The following is a 23110-nucleotide window of genomic DNA, read 5'->3' on the forward strand; positions in this document are numbered from 1 at the left end:
CCTACATAAGTCACATGCTTAGTGAAGTCCTTCTGTGTGCAATCTAAATGTCACATGGTTTGTCAGTATATACACAACTTTTCCGAAAGACCATAGAAGCTAAAACACCATTAAGCAAGAGGAACAACAAACCAAACAACACCATGAAGACCAAAGAGATCTCCAAACAAGTCAGGGACAAAATTTTTGAGAAGTCAGAGTTGGGTTATAAAAAAAAAATCCCAATCTCTGATGTTCCCTTGGAGTATCTATTATCATCAAATGGAAAGAACATGGTACCACAACAAACTTGCAAAGTGAGGGCATTAATCAGAGAGGCAAGACAGAGACCAAAGGTAATTAATATAAAGATAGAATCTGGCACTCAACTTAGTGTAAAGATTGTAGGTGATTTTATTCAATCCCAAACAGTAGCATTACAAAATTTATGGGTCCATACAAAAGACCTTCGTCAGTTGCATACTGAAGGTTGTGATACAAATACAATGGCCAACCACAGGATAGCAATACGGTCAATGCCAAGACTAGGTAACAGGAGGGTGGATGCAGCCTTAGCTGTAGCTGCTGACACGGTATCCACCGTTGAGACCAATGGTGGATACCGTGTCGGCAGCTACAACTAAGGCTGCAGCCACCCTCCTGTTACCTAGTATATCTGAATACAATATAGCCTCTTGGCATTCACCGTATTGCAATCCTGTGGTTGAGTGCCGGGTTCTATCTTTACATTAATTACGGTCTGGAAACCTAACTGAGCACCATCAGTCAGCTGTGCACACATTTTCTCTGTACAAGAGACCAAAGGTAACCCTGAAGGAGCTGCAGAGTTCCCAAGCAGAGACTGGAGTATCTGTCCATACAAACACAATAAGTCGTACACTCCGTAGAGGTGGCCTTTATAGAAGAGTTGGCACAAAAAAGCCTTTACTTACACATAAAAATTGTAACGTTCATTTTGAGTTTGCCAAAAGACATGTGGGAGATTTCTCAACTAAATGGAGGAAGGTGCTGTGGTCAGATGAGATCAAAATTTACGTTTTTGACGACCAAGGTAAATGCTATGTCTGGCGCCAAAGCAACACAGCTCATCACCCCAAGAACACCATCCTCACAGTGAAAGATGGTAGTGGCAGCATCGTACTGTGGGGATGTTTTTGACAGCAGGGATAGAGAAAATGGTCCAAGTCGAGGGGAAGATGGATGGTGCGAAATACTGGAATATTCTTGAGCAAAACCTGTTTCAGTCTGTCATTGATTTGAGACTGGGATGGATATTCGCCTTTCAACAAGACAATTACCCAAAGCATACTGCTAAAGCAATACTCGAGTGGTTTAAGGTGAAAATTATAAATGTTTTGGAGTGATCTAGTCAAGACTCTGTTAAAAAAAAATATAACGCAAAAGACATACATACCCAGAAATTGTGTTATTAAGCCGTACAGCTCGTCACCCTCCCCCAAAAAAGCCCTCATCCTGCTTTATTGTCAGAAAAACAATAAAGATTTAAAAATAAAGTTAATTATCATGCCGAAGTAGTAGAACATAAGAAAAAAAACATAAATCTGGTAAAATTGGAAGTGTATGAAACACTATAAAATATAAAAAAAAGCAATGCCAGAATTGCTGCTTCCGGATCATCTGACTATCCAGAGGAAAAAAATGAAAAAAGTAATTAAACAGTCTGAGGTACTCCAAAAATGATACTAATAAAAATAAACTTATCATACAAAAAAATAAGACCTCATATAGCTTTGTGAGCAGAAAATTAAAAATGATATGGCTCTCAGTGCGCAGGCGCAGGGAAAGGTCAGAGAGGCCCAGCATCTGCGCACTACAGTACTTTGCTCTGCCCTCAACAGGGTAGTTACTACTTTGTGGATACCATTAAAAATCTCACTTGATCACGTTAAGTTGAGTGCCGAGTCTGCTATATATCTCCTGAATCCTGTCATATGGAAGATAATTTATTAAAAAAAAAAAAAATTCTATATCACTTGATAGATGACTTGAGGGGTGCAGTTTCCTAAATTGCGTCACTTCTTGGAGGTTCTTTTCTTATTTCACCTCAGCCTCGGCATTTGTCTGCTTATACTATGTCAGTCGCTAATTTAGGCCTGAAACGCTCATGGTGCTCTTTTACTTCTTAGCTTTGTATGTCCCAGCAAAATATTACAAACTCAAGAGGGGCATTTCTAAAATGTGGAGACCCAGCAAAATAATTAGAGATCTTTGCAACTATGCAAAACATAGTTGTAGCTGAAATGGAGTATTTGGTGAAAAAATAATTTTTTTACTTCATAATATCAATGTACGTTAATTTCTGGATACAACCTGTGAGGTCAAAATCCTCACTACATCCCGTAATGAATTTATTGAGGGACATAATTTCATGGTAGCCTAGGTCTTACAGGGTCTAAATGAGTTCTGCAAATATGACGTGGTGAAAGAAAAGTATTTCAGCAAAATAATCACTCAAACAGCTAAATGGTTCTCCTTGCTTTACGATGCCTGTTGTGTTCCTAAACAGCAGTCATAACGACATATGTAGTATAGCCATGCTTGGGAGAAATTGTATAACACATGGAGTTGTGCTTTTTCTCCCATTAGCCCTTGTGAAAATGGGAAAATAATAGCTGATAAATTCTTCCAGATCCTCGGAAAGTATGTATAAGGCAATGGCTGTATGATCTCAGTCAGGTTCTGTATGTTTGATTCTTTTTCAGGGAAAAATATACTTTAAAAGCCACCAGGGATGGAGCCGCATGAAAGGCTAGTCAAAGGGGCAGGTCCCCAGCAACTTCTCTCTTCCATTGCCCTGGGTAATATACACACTTCTCAGGACATGAGCGGTGCGCTTGTCTAAAGTGATTCTTCTGTTTCCTTGAGTGTAGGAGAAATGAATTATGGATCATAACCAACCACAGTTGACCTCCACATGTGAACACCTTACATTGCGTAGCCCAGCTTTTTATATACTTGGTCTTTGGCTCATGATTCCAAGACAGCCTAGATTATAATATTAAAATTGCTTGTTTGTGACATGACCATGGACTAATTGAGGGGCGAGCCCTTTGCATATTAAAGACCTTGCTTTTCTAGCTAACCCGTCCATAATGCAAATCGGAGATCACATCTAGCTACAATGACCATCTGCTAACTATTTGAAGCTTGACTAACTAGGCCAAGATGTGACAAATGACACCCTTAGTACTCTTTCAGGAGACACCCCAATGGTTCTGAGTTCCTGTAATACCAGTAAATCCAGGTTATGCCCTTTTGTGTAGGGAACATCCAGTAGACTCAAATCAATGTAACTTTATTGCTGTTATACAATTCCCCTACACCCTGTATTGATAAGTCTCTTCCTATATGCATATATTAAAGTGATCTGTCAATCCAGGAGAGCAAGCAGGAAGAAGACGCTGAGGACCCGCCTGTCTGACTGGTCTTTAATGCGGCTCGGTCACCTGCAGCTTTTAAAGCATGTTTTTCTTGAAATTCCACAGCAAGTCAAACATGCCTGGCTGAAATGGTGCAGCATGTATCAGTTGTCAGGTTCCCTTTAATGCTATAATTTTCACAGTAAATTTTATGAGACACAGGTGGTGTCAAAATCACTACATCCCTAGATGAATTCTCTATAGATTGTAGTTTCAAATTCTGGGTCTCTTCTTGGGGTGGGGTAAGGTCCATCAATTGTACGGGCAATTTAGGGACTCTGCTAATGTAACATGCCAGCAAACATTGAAAGCAAAAATATATTTTTTCAGATCATCTTCCCATTGCAATCTCCTGAATGCTCATTACAACAATTCTATTGGCGATGCAGTGGAAAACTCCAATCCAACAAATGGGAGTTGTATTGTGTTGAATCAAGTCGAAAAAATGAAACTCTAGCACTTGTGTTCTGAGTCAGTAAAAAAAACTTTGAAATTCTTTATTAATCCATTAAAATACACATTCAGTAGATTAAAATCACAAAAAAATTCAACAACAGACACTATAGCCATACTATCCTATGCATTTTGATGCAAAAAAAATTCACAGATTTTTAGTTGTAGCATAGAAAACTAAAAATTGATGGAATTGTAGCAACTGTAATATGTACCAGCAAGAGTGTCATAGGATTAATGAGAAATTGAAAAGAAGAGGCTGTAAAGATGAAATCTAGCAAATTTCAAGAATATTTAGAATTGAGAGTCCTCTGTGATTGATACCTTTTAATGGCTAACTGAAAAGATGGTAACACATTGCAAGCTTTCGAGACTACGCAGGTCTCTTCATCAGGCTAGACTAATACAAAATCTGAAGAATCACATATTTATACACAAGACAGCACATAAATAACTCAATAGATAAAACAAGTGATGTGAAGTGGAATAGTCTACTCTATTGAGTTATTTATGTGCTGTCTTGTGTATAAATATGTGATTCTTCAGATTTTGTATTAGTCTAGCCTGATGAAGAGACCTGCGTAGTCTCGAAAGCTTGCAATGTGTTACCATCTTTTCAGTTAGCCATTAAAAGGTATCAACCACTGAGGACTCTCAATTCTAAATATTCTTCTATCTACTGGCTAACATGGTACAAAGATATATATCTTTCCTGTAGCAAATTTCAAGTTATGGATTGAATATGTTTTTTCACCCAAAATGAATAAACAGGGGCCAAATTAATATGGAATACAACTTAGTAATAACTATATTAATAATTACTACAAAATAAATTAATCAATAATCATATACTTATGCTCTACAGAAATCCAGAGCCATATGAATTATTAAAAGGGGCTGTAATATTTTTTAGCTTGTTTTAACTAAATCAATTCAACATGGCCCCTAGACACCACTTTCTGTTCTGAGCCCTAACATGTGCCCAGTTTCTCACCAAATCTGAAGCAATACCGTATTTAGGAGAAATTGCATAATAAAATGCATGGTTCTTTTCTCTTACTACTCTTTGTGAAAATAAAAAAAATTGTTGCCAAAACAATATTTCATAGGAAAAAATAGAATTTTCATTTTTACAACTCAATGTTACAAGATTATGTAAAACACTTGCGTGGTCAAAAGACTGGCAACATGAATGGATAAATTCCTCAAGGGCTGTAGTGTCCAAAATGGAATATTCCTTTGAGTTTCTAGTATATAGGCACCTCAAAGCCACATCAAACCTGAATTGGTTCCTAAAAAAATAGGTATTAGAAATATCATGGAAAATGACAAAAATTGCTACTAAAACTTTGCTACTAAAAATTTGTATATAAACTTCTGAGCCACTGAGATTGTGATGAAAGAAATAAAAGCTGAAATAAATCACCGTCTCTAGTATTATTCTGACATCTCACATTCTTGAAATATAATCGTGATCTTCAATGACTTCACAAAAAGAGAGAGAGGGGATGTGTCCTATGAGAATTGTGAAAAACTGAGGTTTAGTGAACATGTGTCATGAACCAATACGGTTAAGTCCAACAGATGACACAACTTACACCAACAATGGAAATGAATGGGAAGAGGAAGGCCCTCACAGTAGAAAACAAGGGATGGGGTACTTCCTGAGCTCCAACCTGTGCCTGTCCCTAAACTCCCTTGATGCCCTAAGCGGGTCATTCCATCTGCCACCGTCACATGCCTGGTCCCTAGCTGTCACCTCACTATTCCCTGGCTAGTGCACTGGCCGGCAGGGATGCTAGCCTCACCACTGCAGATGGTGAACAACACAGAGAGAGGGACAACAAGACTGACAGAAAAAAGGAAAATAGAACTTAACAATGACCCCGCTGAAAAGCACCACACAGCTCAGGACATGGCACCAGGACCATGAGCTCCACGAACACAGCAGAAGCACCACTGCAACCAGAGAGCTCTTTACTCCAGGCTTGGTCAACATAGATTACTCTATCACCAACAGTCAGCTGATGGGTCATGTGACTTTTTAAAGCATGGTGGAAGTGGTCACCACCCACATCAGCTGGCTAACAACAAAGCAGCTGCCAGCAAAGAAACTGACATTTAACCCTTGCTAACCTGAAAGGGATAAACTACATTTAAATTATAGCTTAACCAGATCTGCCACGAATCCAAAAATGAATCATGACAATGTGGCTGAGGTGTATATAAACTTAAGGCTCCATTTCTATATGCTGTAGGTATATTATGGTGTATCATGATCTGCCTGTTCACCTTGCAGTCCTGGCATTATTTGGACTGGAGGAAAGCTGGATACAGCCACAATTCTCTGCCTTGTCACTGTAACTGGAATGCTAGTTTTTGACCTATTAGCTAACAGAAGCAAAGCATTTTACAAAGCATCTCACATCAAAATGACTAAGTATGGAATGGACAAGGCAACTGTTAGGTGGATTCGTAACTGGCTTAGTGATTGGACCCAAAGAGTGGTTGTAAATGGCTGCACATTCAGATGAATGTCTCAATTGGGGTATCACAGGCCTCTGTTCTGGACCCTGTATTGTTCAACATCCTTATCAATGATTTACATGAAGGAATTGAGGGTAAACTGATTAAATTTGCTGATGACACAAAGTTAGGAGGGATAGCTAATACTATGGAAGAGAGACAGAGGATTCAAAAAGATATAAATAAACTGGAGCAGTGGGAAGCAACTAACAGAATGGTTTTTAACAGTAACAAATGCAAAGTACTACATCTGGGCAATAAAAATGAAAAAAGCATATACAGAATGGGAGGAATAGGGCTAAGCAACAGCACATGTGAAAAAGACTTGGGTATACTAATAGATCATAAACTAAACATGAGTCAATAGTGTGATGCAGCAGCAAATATGTTCTATGAGGATTTGGGAATGTTTAGCTTGCAAAAAAAAGACTGAAAGGAGACTTAATAGCTGTCTACAAATATCTCAAGGGCTGTCACATTGTAGAAGAATCATCTTTATTCACATTTGCATAGGAAAGACTAGAAGCAATGGTATGAAACTGAATGGGAGGAGACAGATTAGATATTAGAAAAAAACTTTTTGACAGCGAGGGTGATCAATGAGTGGAACAGGATTCCATGAGAGGTGGTGAGTTCTCCTTCAATGGAAATGTTCAAACAGGGGCTGGACAGACATCTGTCTGAGATGGTTTAGTGAATCCTCCTTTGAGCAAGGGGTTGGACCAGATGACCCAGGAGATCCCTTCCAACTCTACCATTCTATGATTAAGAAGGAGGTGAAAGAATCAGCAAAAGCCCAGATAAGGATCTAGTGCCGACTTCACTGTCCCCACCGCTGGAAGAATGAGCAATCAAAAGGAGGTGAGAAAGCAGCCACAAATCTGACTTCCTCTTGATTGATCTTGATTGATTAGTTATAAGTCCGAAGGCGAGGAACGCGATTGGGCACAGGACTTGATTGACAACCACACGTGTGCCCCAGGAGAGTAAATGCTGACACAGCTGGAAAAGCACTGGCATTGGAGGTGAGTATAAATACTCAAATTAAGAAGGGTTTGTCCTAGTAGTGGACCACCCGATATGTCAAAAATATTCCCTAACAGGCATGAGCCTAACAAAGATAGTTTTAGAAATTTGTACTGGGAAGAATAGTGGCATTAATTGTAATTTATTTTTTCATTTATAGGACTCTGAGAAAATGGAATATCTTAGAAATGCTATTACAGCTCAGACAAATTACACTATTCTGGTATGTGGCAATTACAAAGCACTTATTAAATGTAAGAAATGTTTCTATACCCAGCAGAGTACCAGTATATACAGTTGCAGTGGTAAATATTACATAATTTTTATGACATGTTACATTACGACAAAGGCCATTTATCGATATAAGTGACATGATACTGTGTCTAGACTCTAAACCAAATCCTCCCATGAAGTGCTATTTATTCAGACTCATAAGCGAGTTAATCTGATATACATACCCGATATTCTATTCCAAATAGTGTAAGTAAATGCAGTGCGCTGTGCAGGAAAATAATGCTTGTTTTAAGATTCCCATCTGACATTGATAAATGTTGGAAAATGTCAGTGTTCTCAAAAATGTTAATATTGAAGCAACCTGACATTTATTTTCATTTATTAGCCAATTTTCATTAATGAGGTTAAATGGAAATAAAAAATGACAGAGCACAATTTCATTTTGGAGGTTACAGTTCCCATATTTCTTCTGCTCTCTGGGTGTAACAATTGAATGGCTGAATAAAAATGTAAACCTAACTATAAAAATCAGAATCTTTTTGGTAGTGTTTATTGGAATCTGGCGACAATGTAATGTTTCTGCAGCCTGGTGGCCCAACGTGCTAAAAACGTAAAAAAGAATCTCTTTTTAACAGATAATGTTAATGAACACAATACAAATCACTTCAATTATTGGTGTGACCACCCTTCACCCTCAAAACAGCATCAAAGCATCAATTCTTCTAGGTCCATTTGCACAAAGTCAGGGATTTTGTAGGATTATTGTCAGGTGTATGTGTAACCAATAATACCAAACAAGTGATCATAATAATCATTTGTAAGTTGAAGTGAAGTCATTAACCGAAACAGAAAAATATGTGTAGGAGGCTAAAAACTGTGAGGAACAGGCAAACACTGGTAAAAAGGTGAGGTTATGGAAGACAGTTTCATGTCATAGGTCATACACCGTTGCAAGACTAAGCACAGCAACAAATCACAAGATACTGTAGTTACACTGATTCAGCAAAATCTTTTCCAGGCAAATATTTCAAAGCAGACTTAGACTTCAAGATGTCCTGTTCAAGCTCTGTTGAAGAAGAACCAAGAAATGGACACATTGAGGACCGTAGGGGCAGTGGTCAGCCAAGGAAAATTAGGGCAGGCAGAAAATGAAAGACACATCATGCTTAATTTCCTTCCAAATCAGATGTCCAGCTGTGCCATCAGCTCAGAAATGGAACTAACTATTGGAACCTATCTACACTAATGTACTGAAGACTAGCCAGAAGTGGTCTTCAAGAAAGAATTGCAGCCAAACCTCCATACAAGGCCATGAACTTAATTCTCCCCAACAGCGTTCCCATTTCAGCCACAGGGGCGGTTCCACATTTCAGCCACAGGGGCGGTTCCACATTTCAGCCACAGGGGCGGTGCTGGCGAGGGTTCAATGACTGCTCTGATAATACAGAGCGGCGGCTGTAATTGCCCGTAGAGGCCAGATGTTACAGGATAGTGGATGCCCACTATGCGTGCACAGCCGCCTCCAGCTTCCCTGCAGAGATGCACATGCGTCGCATCTTTCCAGACCGCACCATGTCTATTTATTTTGCGAAGACGCCAGTGCAATGTATATGACGCGGTGATTCCGCACGGTTCCATGGACACATGCAGAATCACCTGAATTCTAAAGCCGGCAGCGCTTTGGATGCAGCGGACATGTGCTGCGTTAAAAACGCTGCCGGTTACTGACCATGGGAACATACCCTTATTGCACAGGGTGTCCCTAAAGTCTGGACACAAAAGAATTCTTATTAACCAGAATAAATTGCTAAAATTGATGGCAACGTAGATTTATTTCATGTGTATTTTGCAAAGCGCATCAACCTTTACATCGCAAATTATGGAAATAATATTGAAGAAGTTATTTAGTTTTCCAATTGAACAAAATATTGTTAATAAATTTCATTTCTTGAAAATATGAATTTTTGCCTAGACTTTAGCGACACTTTGTATATCTGCTGCTATATTACTACACACCTAGGAGGACAAGTAACAGTTATACACACAGTAAGACTAGTAATGGCTATTAATCATTGCTAAGTTTATCAGCATCTGCCAGCATAGGGTGCATGTTAAGGCTATCATAATAATCATCTTTTGGGTAGAATAACACAGGGGCTTAGCTGTGCGCTCAAGTAAAGCTAGATTCACACTTGCGTTGGAGTCTCCGTATGAAGGCTGCATCGCAGGTTTCATCATTTAAGGCAGATGAAAAAGTGCAGAACAGAAAGATGGAATACCGAATATCAATGTGATTCTAGCCAAAATATCTGCATTAAAATATTTGTGTTAGTCCTCATTCAGGCATCAGTGATTTTCTTGTACTCAACAATGGTTTGCATTTTATCAGAGTCTTTGATCTGAGTGTCAGCAGAGTTCGGCTTACCCTAGAGGTTATCCAGACTTTTATCGTTTTTTTCTCTAATGAAAAAAGTAATGGTAGAGGTTTGCCAAGCTTTTCATATCAAACAGTACGTGAAAAAAGGACTGCACTCAAATGGCATCCAAGTGCTGTTTGACTTTTTCACATACCTATAGATTTGCATTGGAGAGTTTGAGCAGAGACTCCGATCAATGTCGGACATATCTCCACGATTATGTGTGGACCACTCAGTCTGCAAGAATACTACATGGCCATGTGATCAGCTCCATAGGGTACAAGTTCTTTCTGTGAATACTACGCATAGAACTCGTATGACAAAAACTGACGTCTGAATGAGCCATTAGGAAGACACATTTTACTATTGAGTCTCCTCTTTGTTTTCTCAGGCTATTACAGGGATGGCAATTGATAACCACTTACTAGCTCTGAGACAGTTAGCACGAGAACACTGCAAGGAATTGCCAGAGATTTTTACAGACGAAATGTACTTGTTGAGCAATCGATTTACACTCTCTACCAGTCAGGTATGCATTTCAGAAAGCATGGTATCTCATATGCTCATATCTAGTTGTGTCATTTAGCATGTACAAAAAAAAATAATAAAATAAAAAATAAATATACACTATTACTTACATGGTTAAAAATAAAAGCATGCAAAAAAGAGCAGGGTTGGTTAAAGGAAAATTATGTCCCTGGTTGGAAATATCAATAAGTCCATACAGCTTTCTATCCAGTAAACCAGCGCAGTAACTGCATGTTACTGTAAAACACATGAAATGTCATTAGAACACTGGATTTTCTGTAAGATTATTTAAAACAAGTGATAGATGAACATGATGCGAGTGTTTCTATGTTGCATTGAAGTGACAGTGTCTCCACAGAACAATACGTTTTGTTTATATCTTTCCTGAAACAATGAGTCACTAATTCTAATCACTAATGAGACATGTAAGTGCCCTGGTGAATCAGACTTGTGGTTTTGACAACATTCAGGAAAAAGATACAAACAAATGTTATAGTTTGGCAAAAGATTTTTAGGCCTGTGCTGTATAGTAGGCATATTTTAACTACTTCCAGACCACCGATAGACTATAAACGTCCAGGAAGTCCTCATTGTACTCTGCAGTGATGTTCTAAAACATCATTGCATAGTATAACAGCTGCATGAGATCTGCAGGAGTGGGGAGCTGGCTGTCAGATACAGTCAGACTCCCCACAGAGAGAAGAAACAGTTTATTACCAACAAATTGAAGTGTACTCAGTGTAGAACTAGCACTATGTATACAGTATAGGAAACACTGACAGTGCTTCTTTCTCTGGACCTTGTGATCATGTGATCGCTGAATGTAGGAATGGAGCAGGAGGTACTGACTTCTAGGAGACACATTTAACTGTTATGCAGCCAGGAGGCAACATTTCCATTATAACTGGGGCTAACATACCAGCCCCATTCACAGAGCAAATCAGATTAAAACAAGTATTTAAATGTTGAAATGCACCCTCCCAACCCCTCAAAGGTGTTTTATGACCTTAGGAAGAAAACAATATGTGAAAAAAATGAAAATAAATAAAAGCCGCAGCTAACCCAAATCACTGTTCATAATCCTGTCCCAGACAAAAAAAATGTGTCTGCTATATAAAACAATTGTTACACAAAAGGGAACAAATTGTGGTCCTTTGTGGTCAAAAAAAAAGAAAAAGGGAGGAAAAAATAGACATGTCCTTCCTTTATTTTTCCCATTGATATCGCCCAATATTGACAAAAAGAAGAGTATTAAAATAACATAAAGTGGGGAAAAAAGTAGTTAGTCAGCCACCAATTGTACAAGTTCTTCCACTTAAAAATATGAGAGAGGCCTGTAATTGACAGCATAGGTAGACCACAACTAAGACAGTCAAAATGAGAAAACAAATCCAGAAAATCACCTTGTCTGATTTGGTAAGATTTATTTTTCAAATTATGGTGGAAAATAAGTATTTGGTCATTAACAAAAGTTCATCTCAATATGATGATGCCACCTCCATGCTTCACAGTATGTATGATGTTCTTTGGATGCAACTCAGCATTCTGTCTCCTCCAAACATGACGAGTTTTATTTCTACCAAACAGTTCTACTTTGGTTTCATCAGATCATATGACATTCTCCCAATATTTTTCTGGATAATCCAAATGCTCTCTAACAAACTTCAGATGGGCCCAGACATGTACTGGCTTAGTCAGGGGGACACTCAGGATCTGAGTCCCTGGAAGCGGTTTGTTACTGATGGTAGCCTTTGTTACGGTGGTCCCAGCTCTATGCAGGTCATTCACTAGGTCCCCCCCGTGTGGCTCTGAGATTTTTGCTCGCCATTCTTGTGAGCATTTTGACCCCATGGAGTGAGATCTTTTGTGGAGACCAGATCGAGGGAGATTATCAGTGGTCTTGTCTTCCATTTTCTTATTATTGCTCCCACAGTTGATTTTATCACACCAAGACGCTAGCCTATTGCAGATGCAGTCTTCCCAACCTGGTGCAGGGCTACAATTTTGTTTCTGGTGTCCTTCGACAGCTCTTTGGTCTTCACCATAGTGGAGTTTGGAGTGTGACTGTTTGAGGTTGTGGACAAGTGTCTTTTATACTGATAACAAGTTCAAACTTGTTATCAGTATAAAAGGCACCAGCATGTATGAAAAAAATGAAAATAAACTTGGTCATTAAAGGGAGATAACTGGCCTGGCCTTGTGCTGGTTAAAGCAGAGCATGGACATTTAAGATGATATTGGCCATTTTAGATTTTAACAAACTTAAGAACAAGATTTTTTGGCACTTAGAAAAAACGATTTCCCCTCCTGCACTTATTAGTGGAGTCTTCCCCATAGAACAAATTCTCAGATCAAAATTTAAGTCAGATAAATGTTCTGCCACAAGAGATGGATGAAAATACAATTTACACACTTAAATTCAGAATAATTAGTCATAATTGGGTTGGAAATGAACTTGTAGATACAAGACACTAAGTAATGTATAAACTGGTGAGTGATTGTACTTAATGCTTCATTTCCAGTCATTAGATGGCCATGCACAACCACTTATGTGATATTTGACCTCTCCAGAATAACAACAGTACCAACAGTAATGGTGATGAGGCTCAGCCTTTAATACTCCACTGAAACATCTGTACAACTTGAAATCCACCTAATAACACAGTAGATCAGGCTGCATTTCGACAGGAAGACCACAAAGATTAAATGAGCACCAACCGGCTACATGTAAACCTGCAGCCGCTGATTAACAGCCTGTGTAGATTATTATTATTTATATAGCACCATTGATTCCATGGTGCTATACCTGAGAAGGGGTTACATACAAATTACAGATATCACTTACAGTAAACAAACTAACAATGACAGACTAATACAAAGGGGAGAGGACCCTGCCCTTTCGGGCTTACATTCTAAGGGATGGTGGGGAAGGAGACAGCAGGTTGGGGGGTTGCAGCAGTTTAGGTGTTGGTTGAGGCGATATCTCCGGTAGTGGTGAGGAGGTAGCGGAGTCATTGCAGGCTGTAAGCTTTCTTGAAGAGGTGGGTTTTCAGGTTCCGTCTGAAGGATCCGAATGTGGTTGATAGTCGGACATGTTGGGGCAAAGAATTCCAGAGGATGGGGGATATTCGTGAGAAGTCTTGGAGGCGGTTGGGTGAGGAGCGAATAAGTGTGGAGGAGAGAAGGAGGTCTTGGGTGGACCGGAGATTACATGAGGGAAGGTATCGGAAGATTAGCTCAAAGACATATGGGGAGACAGGTTGTAGATGGCCTTGTAGGTCAGTATTAGTAGTTTGAACTGGATACGTTGAGGAAATGGGAGCCAGTGAAGAGATTTGCAGAGGGCAGAAGAGGAGGAGTAGCGAGGAGAGAGATGAATTAATTGGGCAGCAGAGTTAAGGATAGACTGGAGAGGTGCGAGGGTGTTAGCAGGGAGGCCACAGAAAAGGATGTTGCAGTAATTGAGGTGGGAGATGATGAGGGCATGCACAAGCATTTTAGTAGATTGAGGGTTGAAGAAAGGATGGATTCTGGAAATATTTTTGAGCTGGAGTCCGGCCACACTCAGCGAAAGATAGGTAATATGATAGTTCTGTGCTCTAAAACATCATGTTTTCAGAAGCACAGAGTACGAGGGTTATGAGTTTTAAAAGGAACCATGGGCAACATGAATCAGACACTGGCTTATTGTATTATTCCTACCATGTATATTTTACCCTGGAACGCTACAGTGTAACACATTTTGAAAAGTTGCTTGAGACTATAAGGCTATGTTCGCACGTTGCATATTTGCTTGCAGAAATTTCTGCAAGGTTTCTGCATCTCTTGGCAGTAAAAATGATGCAGAAAAATATGCTGCGTTTTTGGTGTGTCTTTGCATGCGTTTTTTACCTGTGCATTCAATGGGTCAAAAACACAGGCAAAACGCAAAAAGAATTGACATGCTGCAGAAAAAAAATGCACTGCAAATATGGACTGAAATTTAGTGATCATGTGCACAACACTTCAGGATGGTCATTGAATTACCTTGCTTAAGAACTCCATTGTGTTTTTGGACCATTTACACAAAGAAAAAAAGTAGCGAAAACGCATCACATACGCAACGTGCGCACATAGCCTAAGTCTCATATGAGAATTGTGTACAGAGAGACCAGTCATTCAAGGGGATTTGGACTGAGAAGCCAAAGAGCTTGCCTCGATTGAGCTAATCATCCAAGACCCAACGTCTTCAGCTTTTCAAAATATGATTGCTCTGAAATGCCACAGAGTTCCATAGTAAAACATACACGGCTATAATACAGCTAGTGTCTGAATCATGCTGTCTGTGGGTCAGGCAGCATGAATTAGATGACAGGTTCCTTTTAAATATCAATGTTTTTGGTAGGCTGTAGATTAAAATACTGAATCAAATATAAATATTGTAACAGGTCCAAATGGCAATCTATGATCAATGCTAGTACACAATAGAAACACACTACGTGCTCCTGTTGATTCCCCTCCATTAATTTTTGCACAGCTGACATCCGGTATGTCTTCAGGTGAAATGATTTCAGCACTGTGTGTACACACATAGTTTTGCAGATAAAAGCCACCTGACATCATTTGGGCTGCTATTTTTTTGTCCTTCTCATAATCATCTCCCAGATTTTTTTCACCATGGATCCTGTGTTATGTAATTTCTACCACTTTTGTATGAGAAAGTCCAGAAATTGTTCATTAAAACAATTCTGTGTTTCTGCAAATATGCCCATGTGTACATTGGCCTCCTCTAGCACTCTGGACTCACTCCTACACAATACAGCCCTCCACAAAAAGTCAAGTCGGCCATACATGAGATAGCTGTTGGACCATCCATGCTTAGGCCATCATTCGGCCTGCAGCCATCTCTACTGTCGCTCTCGTGCACAATATCGTTTGGTTGACAGCTCCTGTGTTCTCTATTATAGTGCTCTTGCTTGACAACGCGATTGGCAGTTCAAAATTGGACATGCCAGACCCTTATCTACCCCGACAAATAATTGCTCGGGGCACCCATACACAGAGGACAGCTGAACTCGTCGATATTGCTGGGTTCAGTCGTCATTAGTCTAATACTTATGGGAGGGTTTAACACTTGACTGGCAGAAAAGAACACGAGACCTCATATATTTCTTAAACTGCTCTGCTAAAATGAAAACTGAGCTCAGATTTGTTCCTGTAGACAACAAAGACATTTTAACTCTAAAACCTCCAACACTTTATGCTAAAGTCAGTCATACTAGTTGTTATTGATGGGTTCGGCAGTCTGTGTATGGGGGCCCCTGACAGATGGTTATCAGGAGACTAAAGGATCCGGTGTGTCCAATTCTGTTTTCTCTGGGATAAGCAGTGGCCAGAGATGTCTGGCAGTAACTCTGTCAGCCAAGTAAACGTTCCTATCCTGTGTATGAGTTGAGTTGGGTGAAATGGGTGGCAGCCAAATCATCATTCTGCCAACAGCTATCTCAAGTATATGGGGGCGCGTGCCTTTAGACAGTTTTCATGAAGTGGTTCTGTCTTTTGGTTGTCCAATTTATATTAAAAATGGTTTCTTGTTTTCTCAGTGATGATTTTGGGCTTAATTTTCAGGTTCCCACAACAATGGAAATGTTTTGCTGCTATGGTCCAGTGGTGCCAAATGGATATGGTGCCTGTTACAACCCACAGCCAGAAAACATCCTCTTCTGCATCTCAAGTTTTCATGACTGCAAAGAAACTTCATCTGACATGTTTGCCAAAGCGCTGGAAGAAAGTCTGACTGCCATGGGGAACCTGTGTGTACAATATAACATTAAGGCCCAAACACCAGTGAAGGAAAGACAATTAGAACCAAAGAATGGGCACAGAACCTAGATAACTTTTTAACATATAACAATGTTGCTATATTATTTATTTTCCATAAATATATCATATTTTTAAATGTATATTTTTGAGGTAAAAGATTACTAGAGTATAGATAAATAAAAAGTATACAAAATTCCACTAAATACAAAGATAGTGATCTAAAGGCAAGAGGAATCTTTTTCATGGAAAAATAAGATTCATATAGTTTGTGTTTATTTCTTAGGCCGGTATCACACGTCCAGATAATTCCGGTACCGGAGCTATCCGTGTCTGTGTGGACTCGTGGTACCTCCGTGTGGTAACTGTGTGCCACACGTGAGCTGCATTAGGACCACACGGACGGCGCCGGGAAGAAGCGCTACAGTTAGCGCTGTTCCCGGCGGCTGGTGCTGATCGCGGCTGTCATTCTTCTCTCCTGCTCTGCTGGCAACAGCAAGCAGGAGAGAAAGAATGAATGAAAACCCAGACGTGGGGTCCCCCTCAGTTTATGAACCAACCAGACAAAACTTACAGTTGGGGGCAGAGCAGGAGAGCAGAATGACAACCGCAATCAGCACCAGCTACAGGGGAGTAGCGGCTTACAGTAGCGCTTCGTCCTGGTGGCCGTCCGTGAGCACATGTTCAGCATTTTTGCGGACCGTGCGCTCCCATGAACACTGACATGTCTCCGTGTTTTTCTCACGGACTGTGTCCATGAAAATATGCTGACATGTGCAGAGACACATTCAGTTTAATGTGTCTACATGTGTCAGTGTCTCCGGTATGTGTGTCACTGTCTCTTCACATACCGGAGCCACTGACGTGTGAAACCGGCCTTACATAGATGTACACATGGGTGCCGTGTAGATAACATGCCACTCCAAAGGTGCATTCAATATTGTGAGATCATTGTGAACAGCGTTCCTGGGAGCACTCTTTTCCTGGTAACTGTGCAATTAGAACAGTTTTCAAGTGAAATGATCTTTTGGTGCGCGTGTGCCCAAAAGATCATCGTCCTGGGCAGTGCACTGTCCCGTGTAAACAGGACCTGCGCTGCAGTGTCTAATGACTGCTCGATCAGTGTGTTTTCTCATGGATGTTTTACAGTACCAGCAAAATTAATGAGATTTCTGAAATCTCATGCTGCTTTTTGTTCTCTGCGTGTTCTAACCATTAATGCATTTCTTCAGATCTGCGACTTGTTAATTCTTTCAGTGTTTTTCGCCTATTCAAATAAATGCATAGAAATAAAAAAAAAATGTGTGTATGCACATTTGGTATGATGCATTTTTCTGCTAAACGATGCATTTTCAGAGCAGGAAAAACGCATCAAAAATTCGGTCTTTGAACATACTTTTTTTTTTCTCCCTCCAAAACCTGCTCCTTTGGCATTAAAAGGATGCATTCAAAATGCCCATATTTCACCATTTTTTAAGATGTTTCACACAATGCTTTTCTTTGCATTTTCAAAGCTTTTTTGGCTGCGGATTACATGTATGGTTTGTCTACAGTACATGCTTTACAACATTAGCTTTGTTCACCAAAAACACTTAAAAAATGTCCCGAAAAATGCTGTTACTTAAGGGTGAATAAACACTGCAAAGTGCTGAAAGAATTGACATGTGGCAGGTTTAAAAAACGCTGCAGTTCACAAATTCAGTCAGGAAAAAGCAAACAAGCATGTGCATGAGATTGCCGGAATCTCTGAGCTTTTGATAATACTGTAAAAAGGAATTTTTAATTTGCATAAAAAAATGCAACAAAACAAATACTGCAACAACGCTGCATGTAAACATAGCCTCGCTGATCTTTCAGTGTGGAAAGAAGCTAAGAAACAACCACTGATCAGCAATCAGACATCAGCAAAAGGTTAGATAGTGTGAATGGACCTTTCTTTTAGAGTATAAAAAAACTACGAAAAATACTACATACAGTATAAGGGCTCATACTCACTTGCGAGACACTCGCATGATTCTCGTGCGAGTCTCTCGCATGAAAACTCGGCACTGCCGCCGGCACTGGGACCGGAGCGTGCTGCTGCATAGAAATACATGTATCTGCATGCTCCAGTCTGAGTGCCGGCGGCAGTGTCAGGTTTTCATGCGAGAGACTCGCGCGAGAATCGTGCAAGTCTCTTGCAAGTAAGTATGAGCCCTAAGGCGTGGAATTTACTAAGAAGCGAATTCATAATAAGACATGAGCCATTTATTACATGATCAGAACATGAGCAGTCACATTGTATAAGGCTTCACGGGAAGCTGCCCAGTGCCAGCCATTTCTAGTAAAACTAGTTCCTCACTACCATTTATTTTTGTAACCTCTACAGTTAAAGTTGTAATCCATTCATGAGTACATCAGAAATCTTAGATTATTTTTCCATTAGATTATAATTCATTAGATACACAGAACCAAATAATATTGCATAAAATGTTAATGTTGTATAGTTATGTAAAAAGCGCAATATTTGATTAACGTTGCTGAGGTCTAATTAGTGGTAAGCATGCAGCAATTATGTCGTAATAAGCAATACCTCAAATACATTTCCTACACTAAATTACATTAGAAAACATCTAATGAGTCAAGTTGTTTGTGGAGGAAAAATATTACACAATGTACAATATGATGTGTTCTTGATTTACTGTATGAAAAATGTTTTCATAATTTCATAGCAATATGTCGATAAGCTATGGCTCGTTAGTGATACATCCTAACATGGCATGACAGCAGGACAAATACCAGTGAGTATGGATGGTCTGGGTCATCTAACATGAAAACTAGTCTGATACATATCTCTAAAATGCAATGTGATCAACTTACCGTAACTCATATTCAGAAATATTTTCATAAACATAAATTATAAATAAAATGCTATTGGCGCGCAAAGAACTACAAATGAAATTGAATTGTCAATCTAATGGTATAAACATGGATATATAAAATACTCTCTGTGCCGGGAAAGAATGGTGCCGGGCACAACTGGCAGGTGGGTAGCAACTACCTAACTGTTAGTGCTTAGGCACTTTTTTTGTTGCAAAGCCAAAGATATCCGCTTTAGACCGGGGTCACTCTTGCGAGTGCAATGCGAGAAACTCGAGCATCAATACTCGGCACCGGAGTGTGCGGCTGCATGTCTTTCTATGCAGCTGAACACTCCGGTGCCGAGTGCCGGCGACAGTGCCGGGTATTGATGCGCGAGTTTCTCACATTGCATTCGCAAGTGTGACCCCGGCCTTAATGTAGCCCTCCCCTCTACAATGAGTTTTAACTGCTTGTATACCCCAAAATACTGAGCCTATACATACAAAGTACAATGTCACATCCAATTGGGTAAAACTTCTACATAAAAGCCAATGAATATAAAGATGTCCAGTATAAGGGGGATATTCAGGTATAACAGCACCTAATTGTGAAATACTATATAGTCTCTTATGTTCATGGCCCGTTCTACTTTTATCACAAATTATATGCAACAGAATTTGGAATTCATATTCCCCCTTGTTATATATCGTTATGTTGCTTTTCTGCTCCTGTTGAAAAATGTCATTGATTAATTGAAGAATGTCAACATGAAAGCAAGTTGTCAGATTCCCTAATGTTATGCTTGATTGCACTCATGAGGGTTATAAAAACACAAAGAAAATCTGCTCTCGAGTCTCTACAAACTGTCTTTGTGTAGCACTACTGAAGTCCGAGTGTTGGCACCGATGTAGGATGCTACTAAACACCTTTTCAAAAATTCAGCAAGCCAAAAATGTCAAAACTGGGATAAAACTTTGTGAAATCTACTACTATTTCTAGTAATAAAACTGCTACCTTATTTAGGACTAACTGAAATAGTAATGAGGGAAGAATTACTAAGCTAAATGCTCGAGCTTTCTTGAGCAATTCGTGCTGTACTACACATTTATTTCTACACTTGAAACACTTTTTGTGCTTTGCTTGATAAGAGCGTGTAACTTAGTAGGTAGCAGGTGGGCATCTTCCAAAAGACAAGTAACACTGAGCTAGAATTAAGCCAAAATTTTGACAAAAATTTCATACGCAAAGTAAGCTAATAGGTGACTACGTTCAACAAAGGAGTCTAAAGATGTGCCAAATTGATCATCCAGCATGAGCCACTGTGATGGATAAGTGTGGAACATTTTTAGACCGTCTAATCTAAATTTGCTCTGTCCAAAAATTAGCCATTTTTAGTATATTGGCACCAAAGAGTTCAAATATGCCAACTTTCTTTTATTTTTACAATCTACAAATACATCCAAGTAGATGCAGTAATCCCCTGATAATTTGTAGGCAGGCTGAATTATGTTTCTACAATTCCAAGACATTTTTCATGAAATTAAGGCTATCTTAGTTTGATGTTTGTGCCAAAAGAGAAACAGTCACTCAACTATGCACACTGTACTGCAGTAAAGACAGCCTATAACTATGTATATATTTTAGGATACTTTACAGTAATTATTAAAGGCTTAAAATTAAAAGGGTTGTCCACTACTTTTTCCTTGATGGTCTATCCTTAGGATAGGTCATTAATGTCTGGTTGGGATCCAATACCTGGCACCCCCGCCGATCAGCTGTTCCCAGTGGCGGTGGCGGGCTGGAACTGCTTGATTGCAGAGCTGCTCTGTCTTCTGGTAATGCAGCAGGGTACGGCACATTCACTTCCAATTGATTTGAATAAGAGGTGAATGTGCAATACCATGCCATGGCCACTACCAGAAGATGTAGTCGTTACGGCCAGTGCCACTGTACAGCTGATCGGCGAGGGTGCCAGAACCCAACCAATCAGACATTGATGACCTAGCTTAAGGATAGGTCATCAATGAAAAAGTAGTGGACAACCTATTTAAATGAAACAGTACCTCTTGTAAAATAAAAACTGCATATACTCACTTCCTGGACCAGGACTGTGCCTGTAGGCGCTCTCTTGACATTGCTATGTGAGCACTGCAGTCACTGAGAATTTGCAGCACTCACATTTCACTTGTTCCAAACTTTTTTATCCAAGGGAAATGGCTGCAGCATCCATGTGGCACAAAGTCACATGAGCGCTGACAGAAACTGTGTCAAAATTGCTGGAACGGTGCTGGTTCAGGGGGTGAGGATATGCTGTTAATATGTGGCACTGTGTCGCTGTCCAGATAGTGGACAAATCCTTTAAAAGCTGTAGTATGTAAAATATTAATTGTGCATTGCTTTATAAAACTAAACCTCTGACGTCTATTACCAAAGGAGACAAACTCACAACTTGCTTCACCATCTAAGTGTACCCAGCCATGCCATACTTGTTGTTGTTGCCCTAGGCCCTGTGCTCATCTCCAATAAGCCTCTGAGCATTTACACATTGAGATACATTTTCAGATACAATTTGGCTGGTTAATGGTAATCTGTCATCAGGTGCTTGCTAATTCATCTGAGAGAAGCATAATGTGGGAAAATAGACCGATTCCAATGATGAATCACTTAGCTTACTGGGTGCAGCAGTTCTGACACAATCAGAGTTCTTAGATGCAGAATGCAGCAGAGCTGAGAAAGCTAACCCTGCCCACACCAGGTTCTGTATGTATATAGTTTACTGTCAGTGAGCGGATTATCAGAGAATGGTGGACTTGGCATGAGACAGCTGGTCTGGGCAATGATAATGTCCTGGTGATAAAACATTCATGGTAAATAAACAGCACACAGCCCAACAAGTGACAAGATGAATTCGGGGTTTTAACCCTACCTCATGCTCCCCTCAGATTTCATAGTAAAACCTGCACACGGATTTCCTTTAAATGTATAAAGTGAGAGCTTCATTATTAGCGTTTAAGGAGTATTACAGCTACGTGTGTGCCATATGACCGTAATACACTTATGTCAATAAAGTCTTAGGTATATAGAACAGACGTAATTTCTTCATCACTTCAGGAGTTTGTGCTTTAGGGTATTCCATGTGTGACTGCTTTGTTAAATTGTAATATTGTTGCTTCTGAGTAATATAATCGGTCACTAGCTGCTATTGAAACTGTATTAATATAGTTAGATCCTCTTAGAAATGAATCACTCATTAATGAAAGTCGTAACATTTATTTTTTTTTACAATAGCAAAGAATATTATTTCACAATAAGGGAGATTGTTTGAACTTAAAGGAAAAAAAGTCTGTAAAATAATAAAGATATATGTTATTTATGAGTTTTGGATTGAATAATTTAGGCTCCAAACACACAATGAATGCAATATAAGGTTAGATGGGGTCCATCAGAACAGAAGCCCCTTGCACAGACTCATTCTCCATGGAGGGGAGGGTTTAGAGCAGTTGGACATCATGTCAATAATAACCGATAGAGAATATGTATAGGGATGCACTGTATCCTTTCTGATGTGTGACGCACCAGTAAGGCTGTGTGCACACGCTGCGGATTTTGCTGCGGTTCCGCAGCGGTTTTGGCCGCTGCGGACCCGCAGCAGTTTTTGCTGCGGTGTACAGTACCATGATTCCCTATGGGAATCAAAAACCGCAGTGCAGACGGTGCGGAATTTTCCGCGCGGATTATCTGCGGTTTTCAATCCGCAGAAAGAATTGACATGTCAATTCTTTCTGCGGATTCTCCTGCGGTTTGCCATCTCCTCCATTGAGGAGATGAAAAACCGCAGGGCAAAAC

At 39.7% G+C, this 23110-nt stretch overlaps 1 protein-coding gene across 2 annotated transcripts in view; it reads left to right on the top strand.

Moving 5' to 3' along the window:
* The window catches only part of CHAT (choline O-acetyltransferase), a 128207-nt gene extending 105567 nt beyond the window's left edge, over positions 1 to 22640 (top strand). For both annotated transcript variants that reach the window (XM_073574832.1, XM_073574833.1), the window contains exons 10-12: positions 7606 to 7668; positions 10488 to 10625; positions 16232 to 22640. In XM_073574832.1, the coding sequence (XP_073430933.1) occupies positions 7606 to 7668; positions 10488 to 10625; positions 16232 to 16495 (465 nt within the window). In that variant the 3' untranslated portion in view covers positions 16496 to 22640. The remainder of the gene's footprint in view (positions 1 to 7605; positions 7669 to 10487; positions 10626 to 16231) is intronic.
* The last annotated feature ends 470 nt before the right edge of the window (positions 22641 to 23110 follow it).

This window comes from Dendrobates tinctorius, unplaced genomic scaffold (assembly GCF_039654945.1).
Source record: "Dendrobates tinctorius isolate UK_male_01 unplaced genomic scaffold, ASM3965494v1 ptg000040l, whole genome shotgun sequence".
NCBI lineage: Eukaryota > Metazoa > Chordata > Amphibia > Anura > Dendrobatidae > Dendrobates > Dendrobates tinctorius.